Source organism: Diabrotica virgifera, chromosome 3 (assembly GCF_917563875.1).
Source record: "Diabrotica virgifera virgifera chromosome 3, PGI_DIABVI_V3a".
Lineage (NCBI taxonomy): Eukaryota > Metazoa > Arthropoda > Insecta > Coleoptera > Chrysomelidae > Diabrotica > Diabrotica virgifera.
This window is the reverse complement of record NC_065445.1, coordinates 50,823,812-50,847,536: the sequence shown is the minus strand read 5'-3', so window position 1 is coordinate 50,847,536 and position 23,725 is coordinate 50,823,812. Positions and strand designations below refer to the sequence as shown.

General features: G+C 34.2%; 1 protein-coding gene across 3 annotated transcripts in view; it reads right to left on the bottom strand.

Annotated features, from left to right (window-relative positions):
- Positions 1 to 21,977, bottom strand: part of LOC114342577 (uncharacterized) — a 29,578-nt gene extending 7,601 nt beyond the window's left edge. For 2 of the 3 annotated variants that reach the window (XR_007697031.1, XM_028293398.2), the window contains exons 1-3: positions 21,688 to 21,977; positions 14,438 to 14,880; positions 8,013 to 8,849 (exon numbers count right to left, since the gene is read on the bottom strand). Coding sequence is in view for 2 of the 3 variants with exons in the window: in XM_028293398.2 (XP_028149199.2) it covers positions 8,013 to 8,849; positions 14,438 to 14,871 (1,271 nt within the window). In the remaining variant the exon portion in view is untranslated. Of the gene's footprint in view, positions 1 to 8,012; positions 8,850 to 14,437; positions 14,881 to 21,066; positions 21,465 to 21,687 lie in introns of those variants that run through there. The other variant, XM_028293403.2, reaches the window with a different exon arrangement.
- Positions 21,978 to 23,725: the final 1,748 nt, after the last annotated feature.

The following is a 23,725-nucleotide window of genomic DNA, read 5'->3' as shown; positions in this document are numbered from 1 at the left end:
GGTACATGATTGTACCACTGGTGGTACATAGTGATGTAAGAAGAGAATATTCTCGAGAATATTCTCGGCCAGAATATTCTCGTTCTTGAGAATATTCTCTTGAGAGTTGCTTCGTCCTTAATCGTACTAAGACGATACATAAAAAAAATGAAAAACGGAAAATGTGGATATAGCTTTTCTAAATAAACGCGAAACAATGAGTAATTTAACTATGGAAATAATACTAGACAATTATTTGTTCAAGAATTTTACAAGAATGTCAAAAATTGATTTCAAACTATTAATAAATATGATAGGGCCAAGAATAGAGAAGAAAGATCAAACATGAGAAACGCTACCAATCTCAACAGATTAGCAATTGTTATTTATATATACTAACAGTTTTAGTTTAATGTATTTATTCAGGGTGCACTACTCTTCCATTTGTCTCATAGTTCCAGAAGTATACCAAGTTCCACAACTCTGGACGTAAATGTACTGCATTAATAAACCTTATTGTGATTTCATTTGACCACATATTCATCTTATCTTTGTATGTTTTGACAAAACCAAATTAAATTTCAACAGAATACAGAAAATAAAGAGGAAATACAGAGCAACTTACAAAATTTTCCACAGCAGTTCGACTTTATCGGCAACGCATCAGGCACTGCAATAGTGTTCAAATACCAGTAAGATTTCGGCCACATGGCTCAGCCAAACGGCGATATTTTCATTATATGGCTGTAATGTTGCCAGAAACATACCAAAATATATTTGCGGCAACATATTGCTTCAAAAACTAGCCCGTCTAAATGCCCCTTTAGACGTAGACCAATCCATGACTGGGCTGACGACTCGTGAAAAATAAAATTCCACAACTTATCATCAGTACATTGAAATGCAGACTAGATGACCAGGATGAGCTAATGATAGAAATATATTCTGAACCTAAGGCCTCATGTTTTTCTGATTAAATCACCACATCCATTACTTGCATTATTGGTTGTTACGAAGAAACTTTCATTTTATTATCAAATAAATTTTGTGTTCTCGGTTGTTTTTGTATTTTGTTTATATATAAAGAACACTGTTGTTTAGTCTCATAATTGTATATAATTTTATGATTTTTAATACCCTATTTCATCTTCAACAATATCCCCAAGTGCGTCAGAGGGTTCATTCTCAGAAAATTCTCCATATCGAGAATATTCTCTGATTTTTCATTCTCGAGAATTTTCCAACACTAGGGTACATATATCATATTATCTGTGGTGGTACATAAAACGCAAAAATACAAAAATAGCGCCAAAATCCGCAAAACGCGCTTTAAAGTAGGGGAGAGTGGTACACAGTGAAACAAAAAAAAGTTTTTGAGTTCAAAACAATTATTTTTGAATTAAAAGGAAAATTTTCAAAGCAGTATATTACATTAACTCTTTCTTAACATTCTAAGAACGAAATTCTCTAAAAATTCAGATAATGAAAAAAGATACAACCCAAAGAAAAAATACCTAAAATTGTTTCACTGTGTACCAGAGTCGGTACACAGTGAAACATATTATATCTAGTGTCTTAAGAATAGGTTTTGACCACGTAAAACTCTTATAGAACATCTAACGATCCAAAGTCAATATTATTAAATTTGCAATAACCAGATTATTGTATTTTTTAATATTGCAAGTTACAAAACTAATATTATATCTCTCGGCAGCTCCACATAGAGAATAATAATTTTCTTCTAATACCAACTTTGTTGCATCAGCCATTACATTTGCAGGCGTGTGCTTTCTAACCATCTTTTTTTTTATTTAATTTAAAAGTATTTTGCAATCTTTTGAGTGTCAACAATAAACAAAAGTAATGACATGGACTAAGGACAAGAAAGCTTTTACCCACTGGTAAAATCAAAGTACAATTTTTATAAAGTTGTGTAGAAAATAATTACATTTTATAACTACTAACTAATTAGTTTAAAAGTTTACTCTAAATGGTAAGTCCAGTGGTTTGAACCTCTTTAACCTACGTTGTTCTTGGGAATTGTCTAGGAGGTTAAGTGCAAACTGGTTTTCATGACCCTCCATATCCATTTTGAGGTCTCGATGAATGATCCTGTTGTTGATGTACCAAGGTGCATTAGTGATGGTTCTGAGGGTTTTTGATTGAAAGCGTTGGATGATTTCGATGTTGGAGTGACTGGCTGTGCCCCATAGTTCCAACCCATATGTCCAGATTGGCATAAGTATTGCAGAGCAGCAATTTTTATCCAGAGATAATCTTGATGAACGGCCCATTAACCAATACATATTTCTGAATTGGAGACCTAGTTGCTTTCTCTTGGTCCAGATATGTTTCCTCCATGTGAGACTTCTGTCCAAAGGAATACCAAGATATTTTACCTCGTTGATTGATGGTAATTGGTGATTGTTTAAAGTTACAGGAGGACAAGTTCCTCTTCGTGTTGTAAATGTAACATGGATAGATTTTCCTTCATTGACTTTAATTTTCTATTCCAAAAACCAATCTTGTATTCTGTCTAGATACGCTTGAAGGAGATGCGAGGCATAAATAGGGTCAGTGTGTGAGGCTAGGATTGCAGTATCGTCGGCAAATGTTCCTAGCATCATTTCTTCTGTAGGTGGTCTCTCCTCTAGTGGTTCCTGAAGAGTTGGAGGTATATCTGCGGTAAACAAGAGATACAAGGTAGGCCCCAGCACGGTCCCCTGTGGTACACCAGCTTTGATAGAATAGAGTTTGGAAATTGCATCTTGGTATTTAATAAAATAACACCTACCTAACAAATATGACTGAAGAATAATGTAAAAGCTGTGCGGTAATGTCCTTTTTAGCTTGTATAATAGGCCTTCATGCCATACCTTGTCAAATACCTGCCTAACGTCAAGAAATGCCGCTGAAAAGTACCTTTTGGCCTCAAAATCAGCATTTACATGTTTTACCACTCTGTGAACTTGTTGGATTGTTGAGTGATGAGGCCGAAATCCAATCTGGTGGTCTGGAATTAGATTTTTGATCCAGGGTTCGAGTTTTTTTACTAGTAGTTTTTCGAAAACTTTAGACGTGATTGGCAAGAGGCTGCTTGGCCTGTACGATGTAGTTTCTTCTTGAGGTTTCCCCGGTTTTAGAATGGTTATTATCTGAGACACTTTCCATTGATCAGGAAAGTAACCTAAGTTTAATATGGCATTGAATATAAACGTTATAAGTTTTATGCATTTGAGAGGTAAATCTAACCATCTGAAATACCAAAATAATAAATGTTGGTAATAATTTATAATATTACGGTACACAATTCGCGTATCACTGTGTACCACATAACATTATTTCAGTGTGTACCAATATTCTAATCACACAATAAAATTTAAATCTTTGCTATGCAAGTCGTTATCTGACAAATTGTGTTTTAGGATATATTACTACATAGGTAAAAGGCCATTTTAGTAATAAGAATCCTTGAAATCGGCTGTTAATAAATAAAAAGATACATGTCAACTACTGTTATTAATTTACTACATAACTTAAAAAAACGTAAAATCCAATTACTATTCGCAAAACTTATTCCACGCACACGAACGCTCACAACAACATTCGACTCTACTGGGCAACTGTAGATTTCACAAATGCGCTTTACGAGAGCGCCAAAGTTAAAAATAAATTTCGGTGTTTCACTGTGAACCATGTATCACTGTGTACCACTTTCTCCTACTTGATATCCATTTCGACAACACACCTGTCCGTGAGAGAATGGATATTTCCGCAATGTTAAATATTAAGAACTTATACATAAACAAACTTAATGCAGAACCTAATCTTCAACTATATTATCTGAGTAACACCAACCCAGATATTAATAAGTTATATGCAAATACACTGATGTATTCTTTATCAATTCTTGAAAATTCCAGCATATGGTTGTCTTAATACAAAGCGTACCAATACTCACGCGCTTATGAAACGCACCTGGAGGATCATAAGGGCCTTCACATTTTACTCTTCTCCAACTTGTCTTGAGTGAAATGTCTTTAATCTTTTCTATCAGCCCCTCTTGGCCAACTCTTGTTTCTTCCAACCCCGAATGGCGATTAGGTTTCCGAATGCAGACGGATCACTATTATTCTTTCAACTGCATATTCTTCCTATCTACACTTTCTTTCCCTCCCCATCCTACCCAACAAAATATGGATAAAGCCAGATGCAAAAAAATCCCTAAGTTAAGATGGAAGCTATCGTGCCTAAAACTGAAGGGTCGCACGTCACGCGTCCGTTTACGATGCTCTTGGGACACTGGGCGAAATCCCATTGAATATTAGCCTTGCCCCTACGCGGGGCTCTACATGAATCGACCAGTGGTCAAGCTACTCGTGGTAATAAATATGAGTATTCACCAACATGCAAAACAAGCACAGTGTTTAAATTTCAAAAACCAGACCACTGGAAACCAATCCTAACATTACAAGCAATAGAAATCTAAAACAAGAAATACAAACACAAGCGATAACAACGGCTAGGATATCGGGATTTCTTCGGGATGTAATATGGAGAAACAAATAATATGAGAATCGAAAGCAAAACACGAATTTACAAAACCTTTTATGACCTACACAACAGAAACACGAGCAGAAACAACCACTACTGACAACTACAGAAATAAAAACCCTAAAATCAATTACTAGCAAAACAGAGATAAAGTTGGGAGCAGGGATATCAGGACTTTGCGTACATCTAAGTTTTAAATATGGTATAAAGTCAAAAAAATAGCATGGAGAGACACGTTGACGGAATGAGTGATAATTGACTTGTGAAGGAATAGAAAGCAAACATCAGCAGACCAGCAGTAAGACCCTCGAAAAGCTGGTATGAATGTATGAAAAGGGATACACGAATGTAACGGCTACAAGATAATAGTGAAACTGTGAACTGATAGTGAAGGAAGAAGCGAAACGAAATCAAAATATCGGGGAGAACCACAAAAATCAAATGATAGCTGTTAAGAGATGGGAGGCATGGTTCAGCATGGTTAGACGTTTATAAGGTTTTGTAACTACACTGGCGGTCAAAAAATTTAGGTCACTAGATGAATTATACACATTTGATGCCTCGAATTTCCTAAACCTGTTGTCCGATTTGAGTGATTTTTTTAGATGTTATACGCTGTGAGCTCGTAGCTAGAGGGGATAATGAAAAATTCGCGAGCGCCAGTAGTGACAAGTTTGTAAACCTTTACTGGAAATTTGCTTTTTGACGTTCTGCATTAAGACTTGCATATTATAGCTTTTAAATGTCTCACGAAAGTTGTTGTATTAAAGAGTGTCGAAATACTGGTTACAATAGTAACTGTGTATTCTACAACTTTCCTGTCGCTAAGCATGAGGTGATTTAACGACAAAAATGGATTGATGCAATTAGAAAAAAGTAAGTAAACACAATTTTAATTTTAAAACGGTAGAAAAGGAGCTAAAGGATCAGTTAGCACACTCTCGAATTTTGACGGTTTAAATTTTACAATCCAATCCTGAAACAAAATTTGAATGTGTGAAGATAACGACCAATCACAGCAAAAGTAGGATGCCGTTAATTATCATTCATAAGATAATATTTAAAAGTATTATACTATAATTATATTAAATTATTACACTTTTTTGTAGAATATATTTTTTCTAATATTAGTTGTCAACATAAACGTCAAAACGATAAGCAAAATCTATGAATAATAAATTCTGTACTTACTGCTATTAATTATCGATTACAATACAATTACTTCTTTTCGTTGTAAATATTACACGATAAGAATTAAATAATAAGTTTGAAACAACTATTGTTTGCTTTTCTACTGTCCTCTTTAAAATTCCGGCCGAAATAGGAGCACTAGTCAACCGTTAGATGGCGATAGCAGCCATACCAGCGAAACTCACAGAGTATAGGCAACACTTTTTTCTTTACAGAAAATTTCCGGTAAAAGTTATACTAGTAATCCTGTAGGTAGGTGTCGATACCAGCGAAGCTGGGAGCGGATAGCTTTATTATTTATGAATCTCAGTGTGTTAATATTGTTGCTGGACAGGTAAATGTCATTTTATACCGGGTGTAACAATAATATTGTGTTTTCCTTAAAGTTCGGAACACTCTGTGGAATATTATAGCATAGATAAAATATTGAAATTAAAAGTGAATTGTAGCCTTAGCCTTTCTTAATATTTTTTTTTATTCATTTGCTTACGGTAGATAATAAAAAAGTTAGGTACTTTAACAACTAGCCACGTTTTTGATCAATACAGGGTGTTTCTAAATAAGTGCGACAAACTTTAAGGGATGATTCTGCATGAAAAAATAATGACCATTTACTTTATAAACATATGTCCACAAATGCTTCATTTCCGAGATACGGGATGTTGAATTTTTTCTTACAAACTGACAGTTTATTTGTTGCTCTAAAACCGGTTGAGATATGCAACTGAAATTTGGTAGGTTTTAAGAGGTAGTTTTTGAGCATTTTTTTGATATACAATTAAAAATTTTATATTCACCATTGGCGTGCACACGGGATGTATCTAAAATATTTATACCCGTATGCACGCCAATGGTGAATATAAAATTCTTATTTGTATGTCAAAAAATGCGCAATAACTACCTCTTAAAACCTACCAAATTTCATTTGCATATCTCGACCCGATTTAGAGCAACAAATAAACTGTCAGTTTGTAAGAAAAAATTAAACATCCCGTATCTCGGAAACGAAGTATTTGTGGACATATCTTTATAAAGCAAGCAGTCATTATTTTTCATGCAGAATTACCCCATAAAGTTTGTCGCACTTATTTAGAAACACCCTGTATTGATGAAGAACACGGCTAGTTGTTAAAGTACCTAACTTTTTTATTATCCGACATATGCAAATGAATCAAAAAAGAAAATGTTAAGAAAGTCTAAGGCTACAATTGAGTTTTAATTTCACTATTTTATTTATGCTATAATATTCCACAGAGTGTTCCTAACTTTAAGGAAAAACACAGTATGATTGTTACACCCGGTATAAAATGACATTTACTTGCCTAGCAACAATATTAATAGATTGAGATTCTTAAATAATAAAGCTATAACATACTAAAAAAATCACTCAAATCGGACAACAGGTTTAGGAAATTCGAGGCATCAAACGTGTATAATTCATCTAGTGACCTAAATTTTTTGCCCGCCAGTGTATAATTAATGCTCCATACACTACAACTACACAATAGGGAACTTGCATAAAATTTTAAATTCGAAAAAAATGTTACAAATCACAACAAAACATAATTTAAAACATGTATCAAAGATAAAAAACGTTTTGTTTGTCTTTCGTTTGGCCCCTAAAGACGATTAAAAATTCAAAGTATACCAGCCAGCCCAAAACGCGTTGTGACGTCATCCAGTTATATGTTTACATTCTGTACCAACAAAGTAAACAAAATTGTATATAATTTTAAATTAGACATTATAAACGTCAGTAGAAAATACAGTTATGTGACGTCACAAGTGTTTTTGATCGTTTGGACTATTCATAGAAAACTTGTACTTTTACAAAATGGTTTTATTTTCCATAGTAAACCTGCTTTCCTTTCCTTCAAAAACTGTATCAAACTCCAATCTCAACAAACTGGTATATCTTATTACAATGACATACGATAAATGTAATTAGAATATAAATATTTTTTCCTTATTCCGTGGCGATGAGCTGGCCAAATACCCAAGTAGGTGGAGTCCAATAAACTAAAGAAGGAGAAGAAGAATATACATACCTAAATCTAAATATAACCATAATCATAACTAATATGATAAAAATATGCGACGTACGGGTCGTTTGAACTATTTTATACCGCAGAAGACTTTAAATTTGTATTTTTAAGTTATTACGAATTTTTGAAGCGTGAAATTTTGGAAATCTCATTTTTAAACAAAAACATTATTCTGTAATAAAAAAATGTGCAAATTCCCTATTATACCCATTAGACAAAAATACTGTATTGTAATATACTTACCTAAAACATATATACTTCAGCACTTCTTCTAGTACAGTCAAATTATTACTTCTTTGGCAAGACTTCAACATAAGATCAACTAGCAGACATCTTTCAGAGATTTCAGATGTTAAATTAATCTTCTCCTTTATAAGAACAATCGCCTTTGAAGGTTCAAAGTACCCTAGAAACTTCTGGTATGCCCATTTATATCCCATATGCTTCTCATAATTTAGCTCTGCCCATTTCCATACAAGGTCTCTCGGAGGGTGTAACTGCTCTACATTATCTAAGGCAAGTAGAATATCTTCTAGGTTTTTATCGGGAAACTTTTCATTACAGGTTTGTAGGAATAGATTCCAGTGACGAGACTTGGGGTAGTACTTTAACAATGAATTACTGGGGTTATTACTAATTTCGGTAAAAGATGTTGCAAAAGTTTGCTCATATAATTTTTCAAATTTCAAATCGGCTCTCAATCTCCACATTACAACTGATTTTTTCACAAAAGTTAAATAAAACTTTACGTTTAAAAACAAATCTTCCCTAACAGATTTTAACAAACGTTTTGAACAGCTTTTTCCTAAATAGGGTGTTTTAATTATATCTTCTTTTATAATTTTTAGGAATAATGTAGGATTTTTCCTCAATAAACATCTTACAACTCTCTTCTCATTGTATGCGTTGTTTCTAAGTCGTTTGTGATGATTCAAATACAACTGCAAGAAATTTTCATCTCTTTCATACAACTGAAGTATTTGCTTGGAACGTAACCTCAAATCATTTTCTTTAATTTGAAATTCTACTTTTGGTAAGGAACAATGGTGTAATATGGGTACAGCCAAAGTAAGACCATATCTAAAAACAAAATAAGGTTATTAATAAATGCAGCAAGATTTTTCATAAGTATTAATCAATATTTGCATTGAATAAAGACATATTTAATGTATAATGTATTGGAATACAACAATGGATCAAATAGAACGTACGGCCAATGGATCACCATAGAACACACGGCCGTAATAAACGCAATGCAAAATTGTAGATTAGACAGCAGATATTATATTAACTTAATAAAAGGAACTATGAACCAAGCTACAGCTACATACTAACTAAATGAAAATGAATACACGAACCCTGTACCATTAAACAGGAAAGTCTATGACCGGTACTAGAAATTTGCAATGGATGGAATTGATTTATCTCTGAAAGATAAATATGCATACCAATTTTCGTTCTTCTAAATATAAGCGTTTTGGAGGTATTTAAGAAAACTAATTACAAGACGACATCTTCAAAGAGCTCTAGCTCCCTTAGGAAGCATTTTCGGACTAGGTGAATTGGGTTAAATTGCCTCAAAATTGTCTGAGGAATGTCCTGTCTTCGTTTGTCGGTAGAGTTTCTGGACACCCTGTATACCAAGGACAAAAAATAATACTAAATAAGGAAATTCAAACGGAAGAAATAAAAAGAAGGAGAAAGTTAGCATGAGCAGCATTCGGCAAACTGAACTATATACTCAGAAATCAACAAATTCAACTACATCTCAGATGTAAAATTTTTGATGCATGGATTATTCCGATATTAACATATGGGGCACAAACATGAACAATCACAAAAAAGAATATGAATATACTCAGCGTCACTCAACACGCGATGGAAAGAACAATGCTAGGCATATCACTTAAGGACAGGAAAACAAACACATGGATAAGACAGAACACCAAAGTCACCGATGTGGTACAAAAATCATTAAAATTGAAATGGGAATACGCTGGAAATGTAGCTAGGAGCGATCTAAACAAATGGCACAGAACAATTCTAACCTGGAGAGTGGAGACCATACCAACACAAAAGACCCAGAGGAAGACCTCCTATGAGATGAACAGATGATCTGAAACGGACTGCCGGGAAAAATTGGCTACAAGTAGCGTACAATAAAAAACAATGGAAAGGAAGACTTGAAGAGGCTTATGTTCAGATGTGATCAAACAAGTTAAAGAGCTTCTCACCAAAAACAGACAAATTTATCAAGATGCAAAAGAAACACCGATATTTATATATAGAGAAGAAGAGAATCAATTAACAATATAAAGGGAGAGAAAGCAACCTGACAAACGTGGCAAATGCATATTGCATCTACACCGATATCTTCAAAATATAAGAAGGCTCAGGATACGGGATATCCTCCAGATCACTCAACCTTAGTATAAAATGGGATATGGGCAACAATGCCAGCGTAGTTGACTCTACTGGCTGATATCTCCATAGCCGCAAAGATATAGCCGGTAAAGCCCTAATATCTACACGGACAGCAGACAAGCGCTACTAACCCTGAACAGACCACATGTCATATCAGGGCTAGTAATGGCAATAGAATGGAGTGTCATGAGTCACTAGCCCAAGCTTCGAATGATAACAACATCATCCTGAGGTGGGTTAAAAGACACAACGGAAATAAAGGCAATCGCATTGCTGACTAGCTAGCTAGGAAGACAGCAGGCCTAAGAATCTTAGGACCTGGTGATCTTTTTGGCTGGTCGACTGCAACAATCGCGGAAATTGCCAAATGTCACTCCCACACTCGAACCATGAAAAGATGGGAAGAAGGGCCCGGACGTAGATTTGCCTAAGGAACCTTGGGAAGTCAGCATCAGAAAAGTACTTGAGAATGACCAGGAAAAACCTACATTTGACAGTTGGTTTTTTAACTGGCCATTGTCAACTAAGAAAACACCTCCATACACTGGGGCTAGTAGACACATCTCTGTGTAGAAAGTGTAAACGAGATGACGAAATTGTTGAGCATGTCCTATGTGAATGTCCGGAGTTATCGTCAATACGAGAGTATGCATTCGGCGAGCCTTGGCCTACACCTGCCGACATAGGGAAGATGTCTTCTGGTGATTTATCCGCCTTCTTGGAAATGGCAGAATGGATAATGAGCTAAGGACGACAACTCCCTGGGAGGATGCACAATGGGTCAATAGGGCTTTTCATTCACAGTCATTTGTTTCGAGCTTCTGTCATATGTCGTATAATCCGTGCATATTAATATTATACACAGATTATACAACTTATGACAAAAGCTCGAAACAAATGACAATCGATGAAAAGCCCTATTGTGGCCTACGTACTGTGGGACTTGACTCGCCCTCTGTACTCTACAGATACAGGGCAATCTAACAATTAAACAGAAGAGCTCCAGGTCCAGACACAATTAATGCTGAATTGTTAAAATGGGAGACTAAAAAATTATACCAAAAACCTCACTGTGGTATTGAGTTGGTATTAAATATATATCCACTGTCTAAAAAAAGGAAACTGGGTTATACATTTATACCAGCTGACCCAGCAAACTCCACACGCCTGAGAATTAATAAAAATGTTGCGTTAAGTTATTAGATGAGTTATATTAGGATTTTATTTTTTTTATATTACATACGATAAAATTAAGTTATTTAGTTATAAAAGTTCAAAAGGAGATAATTATTCATCTTTTGTGAATAGGTTGCACTTTTGTTGATTATCATCAGTGAAGGGTCTTGTTTTATACTATATTTTTCATCTTGGTACCAGACAATGACACTACAGACAGCATTTGAGTTTTTTATTTCATACATATGTATTCCCAAACAATAACAGACACCAACTAGAACTGGGTTCATCTGATGCATGACAATAAACACAAATGATTAATTTTTATTTATTTTACTACTTATATCGATGATGTAGTAATTCTATCGAGTAGCAAGAAATAATTAAAATAGGTAGTAAAATGGCTAGAAAAGGCAGCTCGAAGAAAAGGACTCTTTACAGAGATGAGCGCGGTAATAACCGGCAGACACATTAAGAAATTAGATTAGGTGGGAAGTTTAGCGATAAAAACATATAAATATACATTCTACTTATTGTTTCCCACCTTTAGACGTATCCGACGAGTCTGGCAACTGCCACTGTGACAGTTATAGTTGACATACTTCTCTGATATGACTAAAGGTGGGAAACAATAAATAGAATGTAAATTTATGCGTTTTTATTGCTAAATTTTCCAACTCTACTAGTTCCATTTCTTTATATCTCACAACTTAATATGTTTTCCATATTTTGCGTTATTTTGCCGGATATTAGTGCGCTCATCACTGTAAAGAGTCCTTTTTCTCGAGCTGTCTTTTCTAGTCTTTCTACTACCTACCTCTTTTAATTATATCTTATTTCTGGATAGAATTACTACATCATCGATATAAATAGTAAAATAAATAAAAATTAATCATTTGTGTTTATTGTCATGCATCAGATAACCCCAGTTCTAGTTGGTGTCTGTTATTGTTTGGGAATATGTATGAAATGAATAACTCAAATGCTGTTTCTAGTGTCATTGCCTGGTACCAAGATGAAAAAGAGACATGTCCAAAGACTGGCCCAAGTTAGAATGCCCAAAATAATGTTAAGCGCTACAATAGGTGGTAAAAAGAGAAAAGGAAGACATAGGATCAGATAGAGCCATGAAGTTAATGATGATTTGAGGTATCTCAATGCAACCAATTGGAAAGAAAAAGCGAAGAACAAGCAAGAATGAAGGAATATTGTAAACCAAGTTATGAGTCTACTTGGCTCGAAGTGCTAATGTATAATATATATAGGAGAGACCGGGGCTAGTTATGTCACAGGGGTAAGTTGTCACAATGCCGATTTCTACCTTATTTGTGAAGTTAGAAAGCTGTACCATCTACATGCGAAAGTTATTATTCATCACCAATTCCACACAAAATATTACAGAGATCGACCAGTAACGAGTTTTCTTATTTGTGTAAATGTGTTTTGAGGCTTCTCATGTAAAATTTTTAATCTTCAAACAACTCGTGCTGTGAGTGAATTTGTGAAACCAAGGTAATAAAAATATATTTTAAAGGGTACTGTCAATCCCATAGATTACATACGTAGGCATATTTTGATATATTTATTCATTGGAATATTTTTGATTTGACATTCAGTTACGGAAGGTTATGTGGGGTTAGTTGTCACAAATTACACGGGGCAAGATGTCACTGTGACAACTTGCCCCTCAGCATGTAAATCTGTTGAAATGATTTTAGACCGTATTAAAATCATATTCAATTGTTAAATAATACAGGGTAAATCATTTATGAAAAAATTTGTGAAAAAGTGATTTAATATCTACAGGATTAAAATTTAATTTCTAACCTAAATCCTGCTATTCTGCTTGTATAGCATGGATGAAGTCAAACCCCTGGAAAAACTATTACTATCTATGATATACCTGGTATTGTGGCAATATCTCGGCCTATGATACTTAACTCCAAGTAATATATTTATCCCCTTAACAGGGATATATTCTCAGAACAAGACTTCCTCCCCAGTTACGTTACCGATCGAAAGAACCCAAATGAAACGGAAGTGGGCACACCTGACAACCTAGGAAAAAAAATGAACTAATATGTACAGGAAACGAAGATCGTGGGTTAGATAATTTAGAAAACCTAAAGACAGCAGTGAGAACATTCAAAAGACACCAAATAATCAATTTGTCAGCATCCAAGAAAATTAAGATCCGAATGAAAACCTTGCAGGTAAGAATCCTTTGAGAGCCGTTTAAACTAATAATTTCCTTTTCTTAAAACAGGTAGGTATATCCTCCCTGTGTTGAACTTGAACAAATCAAAAGTTGAAGAATTTTACACGTTCCAATTTTTAGGTCCCTCGGATTTACTATACTTAGGTAAAAAAAAAATGAGAGTCGGAAATGACAACACCCGGAGGATTTAATGCAGGGCTGTCTGTAGAAATGGTTCGTCCTTTCCCAAAGACTGCGAACAGGACCAACTGCATTCAACGTAAAAACGCACATCATCAATACTAACAGATACTCCAGTCAAGGATGAAATTGTGCAGGACGAAAAGTCTAAACAGAACAAAAAAATATACAAAAAAAGAAAAGCGTTAAAATGAATCTTCCTTCTACCCAAAAAAGTACGGCCAAAAGAAAAGAAGACATTTCATCGAACAAATAAGACTGTATATGGTTTGTTTGCGGAGAACTTCATTGTGATTCTATAGAAAGTTGGACCAACGTACAGCATGCAAACAATGGACGCATACAGGCTGCACCAATGGAAATCAATTTTATGTGTGCCACAATTGTGACTCAGAGGACGATATGTAGTTATTTCTAAGTTTGTAAGTTCTTCTTTGAATAAAAACTTTTTTATTTCACATTTACTTTATTTTTGTAATATACTGTGGCAATTTGCCCCAGGTACTGTGACAACATGCCCCATCTAGGGGTTTGATTAAAAAAAATAAAAAGAGTCTGAGTTACAGAGCCTGAACCAAAAACTGTGACAACTAGCCCCGGTCTTCCCTACTATTAATATTTTATTTTATATTGTAACTGATACAAATACCCAGTAAATATTTATACAAACCTGATATAAACAGCATCAAATAAAGCATCATTCTTTTCTTGGTTCCATAATTTTGAAGCTGTGACAATCAATCTACATTTGATAGAGTAAGGTACAAGGGGCAAAAACTCATTAACAAAACAATGAACTTCTTTATCTTTTAAAATCAACTCAAGAAACCATGATTGCTTAAAAATCCTGTTTGTATAAATCACGTTCCCTTGTAAGAATATTTCCAAAAGCTCATCAATCCTTCTGAAATATATCAATGTGTCTATATAGAATAGATGTTGTTGATAGGTAGCAGGTTTAAGATTTTGTAAGGCACTTTTTAATTGAGCTTCACTTGTAAACAGTGAGGGTGTTCTAATCAGTCTGAATAAATATTCTCTTCTTTCACTTATTAAATCACCTTGCAATTCAGTGAACTTTCTGCAGAAATCAACTGTATCCATTTTGGTTTACTGAAACATTTGAAAATGATTGTTTTAAAATTTCATATTCTTTATAAATACACTACGGGTCAGAGAAATACTGCGAGCCAGAGAAAACGGTCACCCACAAAATTTTGGAAATTTTATACTTTTTTATATAGTTCCCCATTTTCCTGTAACCCTTTCAGTGCGGAGTTAAATAGTAGGGAGTTGCGCTGTGCGCTTTCTGAATTGAAAGGGTTAATTTGTTTTGTTAATTAAATTAACTGAATTATCACTGATCCTTAGAACTGGAAACATACCAAAAGCTTTTAAAAAGAGCAAAATAATTGCTGTATTAAAACCCAATAAACCCCACGATAAAGTTGAAAGCTATCGTCCTATAGCACTTCCCAGTTGCTGCTATAAACTGCTGGAACGACGTATCCTAAACCGAATAGGCCCACAAATTCTTGAAAATATCCCACTCGAACAAGCAGGTTTCATACCTAATCGAAGCTGCGCAGATCAGGTTCTAAGTCTAACTACGCATATAGAAACCGGCTTCCAAAAGCAACAAAAGACGGTTGTAGTCTTTGTGGATTTGACAGCTGCCTACGACACAGTATGGAAGGAGGGACTCCTCTATAAACTAACCAAACTAATCTCATGCCAAAGAATATTGCAACTAATAAACAACATGCTCTCTGATCGATACTTCCAGGTAATCCACGGTAATGACATAAGCAAACAGAGGAAATTAAATAATGGACTACCCCAAGGATCAGTCCTTGCTCCGATGCTTTTCAACTTATATAATATATATATATATATATATATATATATATATATATATATATATATATATATATATATATATATATATATATATATATATATATATATATATATATATATATCGGACCTACCTGACACTGATGGAAGAAAGTTTGGCTATGCTGACGACCTAGCAATAGCAGTACAACTCAAACAGTTTGAAATTACTCAAAACGTGCTGACAAACGACCTCAACAAACTATATGAATATTTCACAAAATGGCGCCTGATACCCAACTTAAATAAAACTGAGGTAAGCTGTTTTCACCTCAATAACAAGCAGGCAAACCAAAAATGAGAGGTCAAAATGAGAAATGTAGCACTACCCTACCAACCTTACCCAAAATATCTGGGGGTTACCTTGGACAGGACTCTCTCGTTTAAAAAACATCTACAAATAACTGTACAAAAAATAAGTAGTAGAAATAACCTCATCCAGAATCTTTGTGGTACCAACTGTGAGGTGGATTTTCATCAGATAAACATTTTGATTTTCAGTATTTTGTATTTTGACAACGACACCCGATTTGGGCGTCGAAATGTTAAAATTATTTTTCAATTTAATTGTGGCTTATTTCCTATCAAAATACATAGTTAATTATCAGATAAACATTTCAGCAATAAAAATGTATGTAATATAATATTTGAGAGATAATGCGTATTTGTGTAATTTGAACTATACGATAATAAAAATGACTCATGGCACACGCCGCGCCGGCAGAAACAACAGACACCTGTCTGTAGTATTCCTTTATATATTTCAAACAACATTGTTTAAAAAGACTAAAAGACTATTTAAAAAATTATTTTTCAAACAATGGCCTTTAGTTTTCACTGTTCTTAAATAACGTCACATCGATTGTGACTGTATTGTGTGTAGTACAGTCTTGTATATTGTTCGCTTCTGTTTGCTTACGTTTGTGTTTGCGTGTTTTTAGTAATTTAGATGTGTAGGTACTGTGCATATTTATATATATTTCATATTATTTCAATTCTAACAGAGTTTATCTGTAAGTATACTGTATTTTATTAATTTTTACCATATTCTCCAGCTAACCCGGATCGGCCGCGGTCCCGATTAATCCGAGTTATCGAGGTTCCACTGTACATTGCTGAAAAATGGAGCAAGTCAGATGGATGCCAAGACAAAAGTAAGACAACACAGAGAAGATCGCATTTTCACTATTGCTGCATGTGAGACTAGATGCAAACTGGTAGAATGCTCCAAAGGCATATATTAGGTTAAGAGAACAGGATTTGACAGCTTGCAATCCAGCAACGAGACCATTACTTACTGCTGCTCATAAAAGATGCTGACTTTCATTTTCCTGTGAGCATGTCAATTGGACAATAGACTATTAGAAAAAGTATTGTTGACGGATGAGTGTAGAATATCAATTTATGGTAAAGATGGTCGAAATAAGGTCTACGGATGGGCTGGAGAATGCTGCCTGTACTGGGTCACACCAGGTTGCTTTTGGTATTTTTGGTTTGGAGTTAAGGTAGCTCAGTCATGTTTTGGGCAGGGATTTCTTTTGAGTTTTTTTTTATTTTTTTTATTTAAACAATATAAATACACCTAATCTACAAGATTAATCAGTATTTTTTCTTTAACCTAATTCCTGTTGGTAAATTGGTACTTTGTTCTGGATGGAAAGTTGAGAATACCTACCTATTAGCCAATACATATTTTTGTACTTTATCTTCAACTGTTCAGTTTTCTTTTTAACATGCTCCTTCCATTTTAGTTTGACGTCGAGATTTAAACCCAGGTATTTCGCTGTTTTCTTATTAGGAACAACGTTGTTGTTTAAGATAATGGGAAGATTATTGATTTTCTTGTTAGTGAAGTTAATATGAACTGACTTCTGTTCATTAAACTTTATACACCATTTTTTGGACCAGCGTTCTATGCCATTAATTGCATTTTGTAGGTTAATCATAGATTCCTCTATAGTTGCTCCTATTGTCAGGACTGCTGTATCATCAGCAAATGTGGCCAGTTAGATGTTTTCCCTCTCCGGAATGTCAGATGTGTACAAAAGGTATAGTATTGGTCCAAGAACGCTACCTTGTGGAACCCCAGCATTTATTTGCTTTAACTCAGAGTACTCGTTTTCCATTTTAACTCTAAATGTTCGCTGGTGTAGGTATGACTGCAATATTTCAATGAGTTGCATAGGAAATATTTTCTTTAGCTTCATTAACAGACTGTCGTGCCATACTTTGTCAAATGCTTTTGCGATATCCAGGAATACTGCTGAACAAATTTTGTCTCCCTCCAATGCATTATCTAATTCAGTTACTATTCGATGGATCTGGTCAACTGTGGAGTCTTTATCACGAAATCCAAATTGGTCTGTCGGAATAATATTTTTTTGTTCAATTATAGGTATGGTTCATTCTTCGTAGTAGTAATTTTTCAAACACCTTTGAGATTATGGATAGTAAGGAGATTGGCCTGTATGGTGTTAATTCATGGTTATCTTGTCCTACTTTGGGTATCATTATGACCTCTGCAGTTTTCCAAAGGATGGGAACAAGCCTAAAGCATGCATTTATTAGTGTAGTAAGCTTTACTATGGCTTTTCTAGGTAATTTTTTTAGTATCTCACCATTGATCAGGTCAAACCCAGGCGCTTTTTTGTCAGTTGTATGTTAACAGAATCAGTAGCTACTCGTTCATCGTCTACATGAGTTTCCCCAGGGTTTGGTTGAAATATGTTTTCTAAATAATCAGCGAACGCATCCACTTTCTCTTTGGGATTTCTTGCCCATGTTCTGTTTTCTTTTCGTAAAGGAGGTATATGCTGAACTGGCTTATTTATCTTTTTGGCTGCCTTCCAGAGGGAGTAATCGGTGCATTCATCATCAGTTAGTTCTCTCAGGTACTTATTGATTGATTCGTTTTTAATTTTCGAGATTTCTCTTTGCAGCTTTTGCGTGAGCCTATTTAGCTTATTTTTATTTTCTGTAATTTGAGTTCTTTGCCATACCTTCCGAGCCTTTCCGTTTTCCTGTATTAAGTCTCTAATTTCTTTGGGGTAATTGTTTCCTACTGTTTTTCTTTGGATTATAGGTGTGTTGTTCCACGCTGCCTGCTGGATGTTTATCATAAATAGCTCGGTTTCTCGTTCCAATTGTTCTATCGTTTGAATAAATCCATTGAACTCAATTTTCTTATTCTTTTGAGGTATACACAGATCTTGTCTTATTGAGACTGGCTTATTAGCAGCAAGCAGATACATAATGGAGATCCTACAACCTCAAGCGATGCCATATGCTGGTTTATTGGCAATGGTTTTCTGCTTATACAAGATAAGGCGAGACCACACACTGCAAGGATTGTAAATTGTAACACAGTATCTTGAAAATGTTGGTATTCCAAAAATTGGCTGGCCTTCTCAAAGTCCAGTCCTTAATCGTATTGAGCATATATAGAGTTTTATTAAAAAATTCCTTTGTAAAAGGTATAAAACCTTTTATTAAAATCCTTTTAAGGGTTATATCACAGCAGTTTCAAACAAAGTTTTCGATTTTCTTACAAAATCATCATCAGCGTTAAAATAAACAGGTTGAACGCTAGCTGAGCCACCAAAGAAATACCAGGGTGGGAACCCTTTAAATGGTATGTAGTTATTTTACAAATGCAGGTTTGTTTGGAATTCCATAGGATGGATATAATTGGTAACCCTCGAAAATATATGGAGATCAACACAGATTAGCCCAAAATACTAAAATAAGGCTATTTAATAGTAACGTAAAAACTGTGCTACTTTATGGGAGTGAAGCATGGGCAATAACTGACGGAAATGTAAAATTCTAAAGGTATATTGGCCCAATACCATAACAAATGTAGCACTATGGAGGAAAACCAAACAAGAACCCATCAGAACAACAATAAAGAGGAAAAGATGGAACTGGCTGGGACACACTGTAGCGGTCATGCTCCTGACCCTTTAAATTAATCACATCATTTACTGCCCCTTTCCGAATTTCATTTTTTATCCCAAATTTCATCCATATCCGTCATTTAAAAAAAAACAGCGTGTTCACCCAGTTTTTTTAAGTGGCGGATATGGATGAAATTTGGGATAAAAAATGAAATTTGGAAAGGGGCAGTAAATGATGTGATTAATTTAAAGGGTCAGGAGCATGACCGCTACATTGACTAAATGGCTAAGTGTCTAAATACGTGACGACACACCCTGAGGAAAGAAAATGCAGACATAACAAAACAAGCACTCAAATGGAGTGCAGTAGGACGAAGAAGCAGAGGACGCCCGACCAAAACATGGAGGAGTACCATTGAAGAAGACTACAAAAGTATGAAGAAAACTTGGGGAGAAATAGCAACCATGGCCAGAAATAGAGGGGAATGGAGAAGCTTCATGGATGCCCTATGCTCCTTCACGGAGTAACAAGATTGGATATACAGTGAGCACGTAAAGGTTGGAATAAATTCATTTTCTCGAGAATGGATGACTTTGGAAAAAAATCCCGAAACAGATCAATTTTTATTTTTAAATCACGACTTTTTGGCATATATCACACTAGTTACGTCACCCGTCTGGGCGTGATGACGTCATCGATGCTTTTTTAAATTAGAATAGGGGTCGAGTGATAGCTCATTTGAAAGGTAATTGAATTCTCTATTCAGAAATATAAAAATTAATATAATTGTTTATACAGGGTGTCCAAAAAAAATTTTTGAATTAAATTTATTGACATAAAAAGAAGAATGTGTGTAATTTATTTAATTCAAAATACATTTAGAAAACAGGAAAAAATGTTTATTTGATAAATAAATATTGTTTTTTCCTTAAATTCAATTTTAAACCAGCCATCCACTTGCTTCTTGACAGTTTGAAATTTAATTTAAGCAAAAAGCAATGTTTATTTTTCAAATAAACATTTTTTTTTCTGTTTTCTGAGAGCAGTAAAATGTATTTTGAATTAAATAAATAACATGCATTCTTCTTTTTATGTCAATAAATTTAATTCAAAAAAATTTTTTTTGGACGCCCTGTATAAATAATTTTGTAAATATTTATATTGCTGAATAGAGACTTAAATTACCTTTCAAATGAGCTATCACACGACCCCTACTCTCATTTAAAAAAATCTTAGATGATGTTATCACGCCCAGATGGGTGATGTCACTAGTATGATATATATGCCAAAAAGTCGTAATTTAAAAATAAAAATTGACCTGTTTCGGGATTTTTTCCAATGTGGTCCATTCTCGAGAAAATGAATTTATTCCAACCTTTACGTGCTCACTGTATATATAAATGATCAAATATGAGCCTTTAAAAATAATCCACAATATAATTTCCATTCGAATTTATCAATTGTGTTTCATTTATGTAGCAATAAAAGTGAGAGACACTGGCTCACCTGGTCTGGAGTGCAGATGTTGTGGCTTGTCGGTTCTTATTTTACTAAATCAAAGTGTTGAGGATTAGTTGCGAATATTGCATTACTTTACATCCCGTCAGAGACACACCTGTAATCTCACACGGTTCGGCAAGATCACAGCTGAACAGCATCTGTGACACGTAGGACTTAAGGTGTTAACTGACAGCATGCTAGTTATAGGGGTTAACATTAGGTTTGTTTTAGCATCAGTTTCAAACGGTTTCAAACCATCAGCGAATAGTCGACCAGTGCGAGTAGAGGGGATAGCACTGGTGACTCTCTATTATGTTCTCTCACTGACCAACTGTTTGCTGACGGTTTCTGACTAGTTTGACTGTTTGCTAGAACAAACCTGATATCATTTGATTTCAGTTGTCTAAAAGTGGGGAAATATTGTGTAACATTGAAAAATATCCAATGCTGAAGTTGACATAACACTATTTAATTAAAATCTGTAATTGTTGCTGGCAAATAAATATTAGTAAAGTTACATTCTCTACATACAGAGTAAATTAGTTTAGTTATTGTAAGAAAACAAATTAATCCTCACACACTTAAAATTATGTAAATAAAACAAATTGAAGTATCATAAAAACCTACTTGTCTGAAATTTCTTTCTTGCTTATAGTCGAGAGCACTTTCTTTTATATCGTAAAATATTTTTTTTTGTAAATCGTAATTCACATTATCTCATAATTTTGGGAGTATTTATATATTTTTGTGGTTGTTGAATGATTGGTATTGATGATAACAATGTTAATGTTGTTTGTTTGTTTTGATAAGCGGTGACTTAAGCTTAACCTACTTCTTCTTTTACCATAGTTCAAGTATATGTAAAAGCTAGAAACACAGTTTGGCTATCCAGTAATATAAATAAAAAGGGTCGACCCATAGCCACCTTTACTTTACAAGCCATGAAGTGAAAAAGGCAACGTCGCAATTGAGACGTCCGTAGTCCGACTTTCGGACTAGCGCTTTCGAAACTACGATTTTAAAGTACAAATTCTGGTAAAATTTATAGTATTTTTTGAGTCGAACAAGAAAATATTATTAATTAGAAGTTTGTACAAAACAAAATTAAAAGTAATTCCTTGTAAGTAAAGTTTATTATACAAACAAAAAACCAATAACAAGAATATAAATGGGATTCATTTTTTTCGAATCCTAAGAAAACTAATAAGTATTTTTCAAAAATTTAAACGCAGAATGAAATATTACGTTAGGACCGAGGGCTGAAAGTCCCTGAAAACTTCTATGTTTATTTTAATAAGTTACAGGGGTGAAAAACTAAGAAAATTTAGTGTGATTTTTAGTTTCAAATATGTCATTCAAAAAAAACTTTTTATTCATTCTAAGGGACTTTCGGTCCTCGGTAATAAAGTAATCTTTTATTCTGCGTTTAAATTTTTTAAAAATACTTATTAGTTTTCTCAGAATTCGAAAAAAATGATTACATTTAAAATACAGGCGTCAAAATTTTGCATTTTGTTCCTTTCCCTTTAAAGTTTGTCGCACTTATTTAGAAACACCCTGAATTGATAAAGAACAAATCTAGTTGTTAAATATAAGCGAATTAATCAAAAAAACAGAATGTTAACAAAACCGGAGTCTATAGCTATAGAGGGTTTTAATTTCAGTATTTTATAAATGCCCGGTACACCACAAAAATTTAACTGGTTAGCAACAATATTATTACAGCGGTATTGTTAAAGAATTAGGCTATAACATATTAAAAGAATCACTTAAATCTGCCAACAGGTTTAGAAAATATAAGACATTAAAAATGACAAAATTTTTAAGTGGACGGATTTCTATATGCACGCAAGTTTATATAAAAATATATTATATTGAACTAAAATCATCTTAATAACATACCTTTTAATGTTCTTTATAATTTGGAGCACGAAATATTGTAAAATATTTCAGTTTCTCTGTAAATACAGTGAAAATTATTTAAAAACAAATGAGAACTGTCAGAATTAATCGCTCTACCAATAGATGTTGCCAAGTTTCAACTTCATGGCTTGTTAAGTAAAGGTGGCCGCAACCGGTGCCGCAACTGTCATCAACACGCCCAACTTCACGCGGAACTTTGATACGACGAGAATAAAAAAATATGCATTGAAATCCAGATCCCGTAATCTTTTGAGCATTTTATTAAGGCTGATTCATCTTACGACGGGGCGTGCCGTAGAACAATAAAAAGCGCACTTCCTCGGGCGTCCCGGTGCCGCCCCGTCTGTTGTATGATAAACTAGCCAATGCTTTTCATATCAAACGATTCTTCAACGTATCCCGTAAGACAGTCGTGTCGTCCACGTCCCCGTCCTATGCTTCTTTTCATGAGCATTTTCAGTGCGTCACAAATGATAGAAAAAAAGGTAAGTCCGCGATAATACACATTTATGACATTTATTCTAACATGACATTTTAGTTAAATCTGACAGTTGTCACATTTAATTTGCAATTTGGCATAAAAACAAATCAATTGTTTATTACATTTATAAAATGGTATTTTCTTTGATTTGTATAGTCTTATAAATTGTACAGATTATATTCGTAGATATATATTATATAATTAGTAAATATTTTTTTTCGATTATAGCGCCATCTATTGACAACTAGAATAAATGTTATA